The sequence below is a fragment of the Diabrotica undecimpunctata genome, chromosome 2 (assembly GCF_040954645.1).
Source record: "Diabrotica undecimpunctata isolate CICGRU chromosome 2, icDiaUnde3, whole genome shotgun sequence".
NCBI lineage: Eukaryota > Metazoa > Arthropoda > Insecta > Coleoptera > Chrysomelidae > Diabrotica > Diabrotica undecimpunctata.
In genome coordinates this window covers 105,699,548-105,712,129 of record NC_092804.1, presented here as the reverse complement: position 1 = coordinate 105,712,129, position 12,582 = coordinate 105,699,548, and the positions used below count along the sequence as shown (strand labels likewise).

The window sequence follows — 12,582 nt, the reverse complement described above, 5'->3', positions numbered from 1 at the left end:
AAGTTTGTCTAGGTAAATATATTCCTGCACTTTTTCTATCTCACTGCCATTTATAGTTATACGTCCGAAGTCGACTGTGTTTTTCATTGTTTTAGATTTTGTCATTATCATTTTTTTGGCTGACGTATTGGGAGCTGTCTGCGAGTTCCTTCATCATAATTTGTTATTAATTTGTTATTCCTCGAACGTGCTTTCTAGGGTGTTTAACTTGTTATCTTTAACGTTGATCCCATATGTTGACCAATTTGTAGTTTTGAAAACGTCTTCTAGGTCTAAATTAAACAGCTTTGGACATATTACGCCGCCTTGTCTAACTCCTCTCTTAATGGGATAAGATTTGTATTTTCGTCTAGTTGTACTACCATAGTTGCGTTTTTATATATGTTATGTATTAGCTGCCTAATCTAGAATCTATTCTACAAAGGCAAGCAACACGGGTAGTTGGTACTCATTTACCTTCTCTAGCAAAGAGAAAAAGAGAAGTTTATCCTTAGTTTCTTAGTATTAATTTAGGTCAAAGATAAATTATATGTTATATATATATATATATATATATATATATATATATATATATATATATATATATATATATATATATATATGTGTATATATATATATATATATATATATATATATATATTTATATGTATATATATATATATATATATATTTTCTTGTTTGTTGTATATGACTCTATATATTTATGACTCTAAAATGATCGTAAACTAAAGATTTGGAAACGTCTGTAATGGTTTTTCAATACCTTTAGTAGAAAAAGAGTTCTTTAGAGATCTCAAACTTATAATAATTATTTTTTAACGTTTAACACATTATTTGTTTAATTTTTTTTTTTAGTCGACTACATTTGCAGTTTACAGTTTGCCGCAGCTGTAAATTTTAAGACAAATATATTCTCGCTTCATATACTATACCGTCCTGGTCGATATGACCATTTTGCATATACCATTTTATATATCCGTAACAGGTAATTACATATTTTTGATACTATTCCTTCAACAGTCATTCCAGAATTCGACACAGAAAATTACTGTGTAAGACATTTCAGCGCCACGGGTTAGATATTATACGTCATGGTGTCTGGTGTACACAGGTGTAAAAACTGAAACAAATTGCTAGAAGGTTATAATAAAGCCTATAAGGAAATACCATCGGGAATATTTTTACATGTTGATCGTAAAATCTAACAGAGAGATTAGTGCAAGAAATTAGATAATATAAATTCTTTAACGGAATAAAATAACGCAATTAGAACTTCTACAATACAACTTCTACAATATTAAAATGATGGTTTTGTTTCAGAACGAATAACTTTACAGTGTAGTATCTGTAAACGATCTAAGTGTTATCGTTTTTACAATATTTTTAGATGTTTTTCATATCATTATAGTTAGACTGAGTCACCACTTAGATGAGTTATTGTAGGTATATACATTGTTATTATTTTCGTTGTGAATATTAAAATATTTACGTTATGTGAGATATAGGTGAACAGCCTAAGATAATTTAATATACTTTTAAATTAATCGGTCTAAAGTTCTTTAATGGCCACATCTCAGTTTTTTAAATTATGTGCCAGAATAAATCACAAGATTTAAAATAGATTTTAAGACTAGAAACCGTTTTCAAAATTTATTGTTCTGATACTGTTTCTTTATGTCCTTATAGCGTATAATATACAATATTATCATATCGTACATACCTAACAAGATGTACACAAATATCTTTGTATGGAATAAACTGCAAATCATAATCTTTATTAAAAGTTTCGGCTATTGAAAAATACTTTAAAATAAAATAGAAAAAACAGAGTTTATCTAGGTAATAATATGGGTGTTATGAAAGTACCTTTAGAAAAGAGGCTACTATGTTTTATGTTATGATAGGTTATCTGTGTCATGTCAATTGTGAGGGGGTCAATAAATAAGTCAGTTGAAGTTAGTTGAGTTTTATTTATTATATTATTATAAATATATAAGATATTGGCGACGAGGATAGTTGGATCTACGGGCCGTGGAAGTTATGGCTTTAATTGGTAATATTGAGCAGTTTAACCCTAAAAGTTTGACATAACCTCATATATTGAGCGCATGGAAGAGCTTTTTGAGTGCGACATGGTGGAAGATAATAAAAAAGTTTCGATGTTCCTTACTTTCATGGGAGGGGAAGTGTATGCGGTATTAAAGGATTTGTTAGCACCAGAGTTACCATGGATGAAAACATAGGAGTAAATGAAAGATGTTCTTGTTCTGCACTATAGTCCAAAACGACTAATCATTGCAGAGTGGTATAACTTTTATTTAAGCAAACAGGAGCCAAATGAACAATTAAGAGATTATGCTGAAAAGTTGAAAAACCTTTCCAAGCACTGTCAATTGGGTAACTTCTTAAATGAAGCCTTACGAGATAAGTTCGTTTGTGGATTGAAATCAGATACAATAAGAAGAAAATTACGGACTGAAAGTAATTTAACATTCGAAAGAGCTCTTCAAGAAGCACAAAGTATGGCGGCGGTAGAAGATGAATCAAGATTTTTGGAGTCAGATACAGTGTTATCAAAGTTAGGTGCAACAAACAGCAAAAATGTACCAAAACAATCGTCATCTGAACAAGTGCCAGTGAAATCATGTTATCGGGGTAAAAGGAATCATAACCCAGAAAGTTGTCCTGCGAGGAACTGGGAGTGTTACAATTGCCACAAAAGAGGCCACACCAGTCGTGTATGCAGGAAAAGAAATTCAGTGAACACAGTGCAATACGATCGTAGTGAGTGTGAGGAAAATTCCTTAGAGTTAGGTTTTATTGGTAATGTAAAACAAGAGCATGAAAAATCATGTAAAGTCACATTAGATATAGAAGGTAAGCTTTTAAATTTTGAAGTAGATTCTGGAGCATATAAAAGTGTTATTCATGTTAAAGATTATGAAAAAGAGTTGTCATTTTTAGAAATGTATCCTGTAAAAGATAAGTTAAAAGTTGTTACTGGTCAGAATGTAGAAATCGTAGGAGAAGTTGAGGTAATTGTTATGATTAATAATAGGACATTTTGCTTACCTTTGGTAGTTATAAATTGTAATCGTACATTCTTACCTCTACTTGGACGTAACTGGCTATGTGTTATTTTACCAAATTGGAAAAAAAGTTTTAAACATCAATAATGAAAGGTTAGATTCAATAAGCAGTGAACATCAAGTTAAAAGTAATAGCAATAAAATAGAGGTTTTAGCAAAACAAGTTAAAACAAAATGTAACAAAAATTTTAGAGAAGAAACCATGTCTTCTATTAAAGATTTTAAAGTACATATAAAGTTGAAGGATGGTGTGAAACCAATATTTCACAGCGCTTATGAAATGCCATATGCATTGAAACCAAAAGTAGAGGAAAAGTTAGGTAGAATGATCAGTATGGGTATTTTATCCAAGGTAAAGAGTAGTAAGTGGATGTAAATGAAATTAGAATTTGTGTTGATTTTAAAAAGACATTAAATAGAGCCATAGATGGAGATTACTGTGTATTACTTTTGCCTAATGATATATGCTAGTTTAACAGGTAGTAAATATTTTACAGGCTTAGACTTAAAAGGAGCATACCAGCAACTTGAAATAAGAGAAGAATCGAAAGATTATTTTACTATTAACACCCACTTGGGGTTGTTTAGATATAAGAGACTTACTTATGGCGTAAGCTCAGCCTCAGGTATTTTCCAAACCATAATAGACACAGTCCTGGTCAATCTTCCAAAGACTAAATGTTATTTAAACAATATTTTATTTCATGGTACAACTTTAGATGAATGTCATTTAAATGTAATTATTGTTTTAAAAAAATTTGAGAAATACAACATAAAAATAAATGGCAGTAAATGTAAATTTTATAAATCAAGTGTAGAGTTTTTGGGTCATATTATAGATGCAGGTGGTCTACATCCAACGGAAGAATAAGTCGTATGTATTAAAAATGCTACAGCATTTAAATGTAAATGTAACGCAGTTCAAATCATATTTAGGTCTTAATTTCTATGGGTAATATATTAGTATGTTGTCTACAAAGCTTAAACCATTATATGATCTATGCAAAGCAAACACGAAATTTCAATGGACTGAGGAAGCTGAACAAACTTTTCAGCAGAGTAAAAAGTTTCTAATGTCAAATGATGTATTAACTCATTATGACCCTCGCTCCCAATTCCAATTGTTATTACTTGTGATGCTAGTGGGTATTTAGTTAAAGCAGTATTGAGCCACAAAATAGATGGTGATCTAAAACCTATAATGTTTGCATCTAGTACAATATCAATAGCTGAACAACGGTATTCTAATTTGGAAAGGGGGAGTTTAGCTATATTTTTTGCCTTAAAATGTTTAAACGTTTCCATAAATATATCTATCTACCTATATAAGGATTTTTATAGCTGACGCCGCCTTCCTTCTTTCAGCCAACGTCTCCAGTCCCTTCTGTTCTGCCATTCTCCATCTCTAAGGTCTCGTCTTTCCATGGCCTCCTCCACTTCATCCCTCCATGATCTTCGAGGTCTACCTCTTTTCCTTCTTCCTATTGGACTCCAATCCGAAATCTTTGCTATCCACCTTGTATGATCTGTTTTTGTCACATGTCCATACCAAATTAAACGTTTTTCTTCGATGTAGCTGAGTATGTCTTGTTCTACTGCCATTCTTCGTTTTATCTCCTCATTTTTGATGCGATCCATTTTTGTCACTCTGCAGCTTCTTCTCATGAACTCCATTTCAGTTGCTGTGATTTTGGACCTGTCTCGTTTATTTATTACCCAATTCTCTGCTCCATAGGTCATTATACTGCATACCAAGGTGTTATAAATTCTCTTCTTTGTATTTCTGGTAATCTGTCTATCCCAAAGTGCCCCGTTCATTTGTTTAATACATTTTCTTTTCTGTGCTAATCTACTGGTTATCTTTTGCTCGGTGGTTCCATTTTTTGAGAGTATGAATCCTAAATATTTGAATTTGTCAGTGCCGTTAATTTTCCTATTATCGTCCATTTCCAAGTTTCTTACTGGTTCTTGCTCTGTTGTTAAATATTCGGTCTTTTCTAAATTTATTTCCAGTCCATTTTTTGTGTATTCCTTTTCGTATTTTCGGAGCATATAGCACAGATCTTCTTCATCTTGAGCCGTTACTACTTGGTCATCTGCAAAGCTTAATGTGTACAAGGAGTTGTCCCGGATTGGTATTCCCATCCCTTCACATTTCCTTTTCCATGGTTTTAATATTTGTTCGAGGAATATCTTGAACAGTGTCGGAGATGTAGAGCATCCCTGCAATAAGCCTTTTGTGGTCTTAAATTCGTTGGAGTATCTATTGCCGGTTTTAACTCTTACCTTATTGTTGTTGTTGTAAAGGTTTTTTACGGCTTCTATTAACCTCTGAGTTATTCCGATTTCCTTCATCGTGTTCCATAGTTGTTTTCTGGGGACCGTGTCATATGCCTTTTTTAAATCTATGAATGCCATGTATACTGGTCTATTTTTTGCCGGTTTTTTTTTTCAATTAATTGTTGAAGTGTATATATGTGGTCTATGCAAGATCTTCCTGCCGTGAACCCCGCCTGATCTTCTTCGATTTTATTTGAGATAGATTTTTCCAGTTTTTTTTTCAGTACTTTTCCATATAACCTGCCCATACATGCTATCACACTGATGCCTCTGTAGTTCCTGCATTTCTTCTTATCTCCCTTTTTATGTATCGAGTTTATATATGCTTTGGACCATTCATCTGGTATTTCGTTCAGGTTTATAGCGTTACTGAACATTTCGTGTATAATTCTGTGTAGTTTGTCCGTTCCGTACTTAATTAGTTCATTAACGATTCGTCCTGGTCCCCCTAATTTTTTGTTCTTTAAAGTCTTTATGACATTCTTTACTTCGATTAATGTTATCTCAATCTGTTCTTCATTCTGATTTTGTTGTTGTTTCTGTTTTGTGTCTGTCTCTATGAAATCTGGGCGGTTTTCTATGAGTAGTTCTTTATAGTAGTTTTCCCACTCTTTTTCTGATATGTATTGTATTTGGACCTTTTCGTTGTTATTCTTCCTTAAAGATTTCAGTATTTTCCAGGATTCCGAATTCCTAGTTCCTCCTATGTATTGTTCAATTTGTGCACATGTTTCTTCCTATTCTTTATTCTTTTCTTTTACCCTTCTTCGTTTTACTTCTCTGTTTTTCTCTTTGTATTTCTGTGTGTCTTCTGGGGATTGGGTGTTCATACTTTTCATTTATAGAATTTTCTTCTCCTCAATACATTTTTTTGGTTTCTTTGTTTATTCTTACTTTGTGTAGGGTATTTCTTTTCTCAAGTTTCCCCAAAGCTTCTAATGCCGCCTTTTTTATGCTGTGTCTGACGTGCTCGTACGTTTCTTTGATGTTTCTGAAACCGAAATCCTGTAACTCCTGGTCCAGTCTTCTCTGGTATAGGTCCCTTATGGATTCCTCTTGAAGTAAATTTATGTTGAACTTCATTTCTTCTTCTTTTTGTTCATTTTCTACTTGGTCTTCTTCGTGTTCTTTCTTCCTTCTAGTTTGGGTGTTCAATGTGTAGGAAACCCCATTTGTGAAATTATTAATCGGTGGTCAGTGCCACATTCGGCTCCTCTCTTTACTCGTGTATCTTTAATTTTGATAGTACTAAATATATATATATATATATATATACATATATATATATATATATATATATATATATATATATATATATATATATATATATATATATATTTGGGTCTTGAAGTCAATATTGGCCTTTAAGTAAAAATAAGTTTTGTACATTCTAGTGATATTCGTAAATTAAAATTTGAGAAATATACTTATACTGAACAAAAACCGATAGTTTCCACTACTGAAAAAGTTATAAATGATTCTGGGCAAGAATCAGTTACACATGTAAACCCTAATAATGTAATGTCGAGAGAAGTATCAATAACAAATGAAGCAGTAGAGAGTCCTATTAGTAATGATAAGAATGAATTCAATGATTTTAATGAAAATACTGAAAGGATGTTTGTAAAACTGAGGTCAGACTTTCTACTACTCCAAAAGTTACTGCTAATCGTTCAGGTAGAGTAACTAAAGCTCCTAGCAAATTAAATATGTAAGATTTGTTTATTTAATTATTTATTTTACTTTTTTAAGCGGAGAAAATTGTTATGAAAGTACCTTTAGAAAAGGTACTAAATATATAACAATGGGGATTGCTGTTAAGATTTTTGACATAAAAAAGAGAAAAATCAAGGAGGCATCCTACTTAATGAAGAAAAATGTTTAGCAAACCCATCAGCAGAGTGTAGGATTGGCAACCAGGATCTGGTTACCAATAGAAGTCAACACCAAGATTATACCATCATTACCGAATTGATAAAAAGTCGGAGACAAATCATCTACAATTTATACATAATATATATGCAGCATACAATACAGGAACATATAATCTGCCCTAAACACATATTATATAAACATATAAATCAATAAAACACGCAAAACAGTTAGAATTTGATATTTCGATGGTCAAAATATCACTCTAATATTTTTTATCAACCAAAACATGCTTATTACCTACAAAATCGAGGCCAATAAGTCAACTCTCAGTTTTGTTAAACATAACCAAATTTACATTCACGACATAAGCTTTAGTTTGGGAGGCTGTGTTTTCATTCCTTTCCATCTAATTTTGTGTTAGTGTGTGTAAGCGTCTATATTCTTTTGGTGTGTGTTTCTAAAAGGTGAGTTGAGCTTGATAACAGCTAAATAAGCTTTATTTTGTTAGTTTGCATAGTTTGTTTATTGGCTTAATTTTTTTGTTTTTCCCTGATTGCATGCTTATCTCTTCTGGTTGATTGTTTAAAGTAGTATGAGCGTCACAGGGGGGGGCGGCCCCCCCAACACAGGGCTAGAATGCCAAGATCAGATGGATAGTGGTGATAATTTTATTAATAATGCGACCAGTAATACCAATAACCTTAAAAAAGAGCCAGTTTTTTATTCACAAAACGATAATGGGCCTTTTTTGGTATATGTGGAATCCACTGAAAAAGTGGGTTTCAATATTGGTAAATTTAACAATATTAAAATTGCTAGAGATATTTGCATTCAAAACCTAACTGATATTAAAAAAATTAATAACAAAGGCTTAAATAGAATCTCAGTAGAATTTGTTAACTTTCAAGCTGCAAATAATTTTGTAAAAAATAAAACTCTTCTTGATAAAGGCTATAAAATATTTATACCATTCAATTTTGTAACTTGTAAGGGATTAGTTAGGCAAATTGATGTCGAATTAGGAGAGAAAGAACTGTTAGAGTGCTGTAAAACAGACAGCTCAGCAGAAATTCTTCAAGTTAAGAGACTTAATCGTAAAATAGTTAAAAATAATGAAACTACATATGAACCTACTGGATCGGTTCTCTTTACATTTAAAGGAGTTTGTCTCCCTAAATCCATAAATGTATATAGATTGGAAAGACCTGTTTCTGTATATATTTCACCAGTAACTCAGTGTTTTAGATGTTTAAGGTATGGCCATACACGTACAAATTGTAAAGGCAAGGAGAGGTGCTTTACCTGTGCTGAAGAAAAAAAATCGGACGGGGAGGCTCACTCTTCTTGTGAAATTAAATGTTTTTATTGTAAAAACCCCCATAAATCAACCGATAAAACCTGTCCCGAGTATACAAGACAAAAAAATATCAAAGAGCTCATGTCTTTTGAAAATATAACCTTCTATGATGCTAGCGAAATAGTTAAAAAAAATTATTTGACACGTGATGAATTTGTATATCGCCCCTCCGAATTCCCTATCATTAAAAACTTTAATAGAACTGAAAAAACTCATGATAATAAAGATAACCTGATTCAACCTTCACAAAGACGTACACATCATGTAAGAACCGACCCTATCAAAAGATCTTTTCAACAAGTTGTGGCTGAAAACAATAAAAAAAAAAGAATAATTCACAAAGGCTATGATAAAAAGGCTCATAATGAAAATTTACTATTTCCCAACTCAAGATCTCAAAATGAAAACAACTCACCAAATTTCTCAAAAAAACTTGAAAATAATATAAATACACAGTTGCCTACTACTAGTGCAGTTCATATGTATAATTCACAAGAATCTCCTTCCTCATATCCAGATGAAGTTAGATGTATTATTAATGCAATCTGGAATACTTCAGAAAATAATAAAAGAGTAATTAAAAACATACTCTTCAGTCAAAATTTTGATATGAATATAGACCCCGGTTCCCAATCGGACTCAGAGTCCTAAACAACCTTCTTTTCTTTTCAACTAGGTCAGATACAATTAAGTTAAAGATAATTTTTTGGAATCTAAGAAGCATAAATTCAAACAGGGGTAATTTAATTAGCTTAATTTACAACGAAAACCCTGATATTTTATTAATAAATGAGTCTTGGCTAAAGGCCAATGACAATTTTAGGCTCAATTCATATAACATAGTTAGGCAGGATAGAGATGATGGGTATGGTGGGATAGTAACATGCATTAGAAATAATATAATATTTAAGAAAATTAAATCTTTTTCTTCAGAACATATTCAATATATAATAATAGAAATAGGTAATCTACAAGTAATTAATTTTTATTGCAACTCACATATGCATATAAATAACAATATTTTAAATGATCTTATTTCCTTTAATCCTAAAAACATTATAATTATGGGAGATTTTAACTCTCATCATCCCTTATGGGATAAAGCTACACCCAACAAAGGAGGTAGAATAATTCATGATTTCCTATTTGACAATGATCTTGTGATTATGAACGATGGTTCACCAACACTATTTCAATTATCAACGGCAATACCAAGTGCAGTAGATTTGACTATGGTAAGTGGGAATCTAGCTATACAGGCTAATTGGGATACTATTAAAGATTGTGGTAACAGTGACCACTTTCCTATACGTCTTTTACTTAATGATAATGGCAATTGTGAGGTATTCAACAACATGACTAGTCCTTATAAAATTAGAAACTTTAAAAAAGCTGACTGGGAAGCGTACCATAATAAAGTTTTGATGTACCTTCAAGATTTAGATTATAACTTAAGTTATGATCAACTAATGTATATTATTAACACAGTAGCTGATCAAGTAATTCCGTTTAAACAGGCCGGTATACATATTAAAAGGGGTAATGCCTGGTGGGATAATGATTGTACATCCTGGGTTAAGGAAAGGAAAAAAGCCATAGCAAATTTTAATAATGTTCCATCTATGGAAAATTATATATTAGCAAAAAAAACCATTGCATTAACTAGAAAAAAATTAAATAATAAAAAAAAAGAAAAGTTTAGGCTTTTTTGTGAAACTTTAAATAGGAACTCTAGCATGACTTATGTTTGGAACAAGATTAAGAAATTCAATAATAATAACTTCAAAACAGGAAGATTTAATCTTACTATTCCAGATAATCTTAAAATATCTATTTTAAATAAAATGTCAATCATAAATATAGATCCAAATTTTGTTCTTGACAATGTAGATGAAAATTTAAAGCCCTTTTCCATAAATGAATTAAACCTGGCCTTAAATAAAAAGAAATCATCTGCCCCTGGTATGGATGATATATCTTATGAAATGTTTCAATTTTTACCTTTCAAAGCTAAACAAATTCTTATTAATAGTTATAATAAAATTTTAATGGGTGGAGAAATACCAGCCGTATGGAAAACATTTAATATTATTAGTTTTTTAAAACCAAATAGGGATCCGACAAATCCAGAAAATTATAGACCAATTGTCCTGTCTTCATGTGGAGCCAAAATTCTAGAAATAATGATCAAGAATCGATTAGACTGGCAATTGGAACATAATTTAAAATTTTCAAATAATCAGACTGGATTTCGTAAAGGAAGAGGTATATATGACAACATAACATTCATCACATCTTACATTAACCTTGCATTTCAATCCTCTGAGTCAGTCATCGTAATTTTTTTAGACATAAAAGCTGCATACGATAATGTTGACATATATAAACTCCATAGTAAACTCAAAAACTTAGAAGTGCCTATCCGAATGTGTAACGTAATTCTCAATCTTCTGACAGAACGATCACTATATTGTAGGGGTAATGACGGCTCCTTCCTGGGTCCTGTACCAACAACCTCGGGTATACCACAGGGCTCCCCTCTGAGTACTATTTTATTCAATATTTACTTAAGGGATATTTTTGATTTAAATTTGGGAGAAGCATCTATCATAGGGTATGCTGATGATTTGGCAGTTATGATCAGAGGAAAAAGTCTAGCAGCCATGGTAAATAATATCAATAATGCTTTAAAGCACATAAATGCACACCTTAGTGAACACAATTTGTCACTTTCCATGGATAAATGTGAGGCAGTATGGTTCACTAGAGGGAGGAAACATACCATCCCACCCCCCGTACATATTAATAATGCAATCATTGCCTTTAAAAAAGAGGTTAAATATTTGGGTATTATACTGCAAGAAAACATGAAATGGTCACCACACATTACTAACATTTCAATTAAGGCAAAAAAATCACTAAATGTATTAAGAGCACTGTGTAGGGTATGGTGGGGTGCAGATCCAAACACACTTTTGATCGCCTTCTCTGCTCTAGTCCAATCACATCTTGATTTTGGATCAATGTTTCTTAGACCATGTTCTAAGGCCGCTCTCAGTAAATTGGATGTGGTGTTTTATGAGGGATTGCGTATATGTATGGGTTGTATGCGTTCCACACCCAGGGCTGCTCTTTTAGCCGAAGCATCTATATTAGATCTGGAACATAGAAGAAAACTACTGGCCCTTAAATTAATTTCAAAATTCTTAGTTGTAACAAATCATCCAACTATTCAATTTATCAACAACTTTCTATTAAAAATAATCCATAGACCGGAGTATTGGAATAAAGACAAAATACCATACCTAGTGGAAGCACTTCAACAGTATAGGCCCTATTTAAAGTTAATATATAGAGGTTCAAATTTTCCGTGTTACGAAATTGATTTTCATATACTCAATAAACCTTTAAAGTCTTTTAACTGTAATTGTAAAAAAGGAGACATTATGTCAAGAATTAATTTTGAGGCCAAAACTAATAGTCTAAAATCTCAGTATACTTTCATTTTTTCTGATGCGTCAAAGAGGGACAACAGAGTTGGTTTTGGTATATTCATTCCATCCCTAAATTATAAATTTTCGTCACGTCTTCCCAACCATTTAAGTATTTACAAAGCAGAAATAATTGCCATACATGATGCAGTAAAAACTGCCATTAATAAAAAAATTAAAAATGTAATAATTTTCTCAGATTCACAGGGGGCTATAACAAAACTCTGTAATCCTTCTTTTGCAACAAATTCTGAATATTGGGTTCTTACGACAAAAAGGCTAATTGCTGCATCTAACATGAATGGTTATAATATCCAATTATCCTGGATACCGGGTCACTCAGGTATACCTGGGAATTCAGAGGCAGATACTTTGGCCAAAATTGGAACAGATCTTAATATTCCCAGAAAAATGGTATATGACATAAAAG

General features: G+C 31.9%; 1 protein-coding gene across 1 annotated transcript; it reads left to right on the top strand.

Annotated features, from left to right (window-relative positions):
- The first annotated feature begins 2,249 nt into the window (after positions 1-2,249).
- On the top strand, positions 2,250-7,115 carry LOC140433846 (uncharacterized). The gene is made up of 2 exons (XM_072521822.1): positions 2,250-3,035; positions 6,849-7,115. Exons 1-2 carry the CDS (start codon positions 2,250-2,252, stop codon positions 7,113-7,115), a joined length of 1,053 nt encoding a protein of 350 aa, XP_072377923.1.
- Positions 7,116-12,582: the final 5,467 nt, after the last annotated feature.

Excerpts from the sequence above, each read along its gene's own strand:
- LOC140433846 (XM_072521822.1), top strand. The coding sequence starts at position 2,250 with ATGAAAGATGTTCTTGTTCTGCACTATAGTCCAAAACGACTAATCATT. Across the intron at positions 3,036-6,848 it reads AAATCGTAGGAGAAGTTGAG|AAATATACTTATACTGAACA; the intron begins GTAATTGTTATG and ends TTAAAATTTGAG.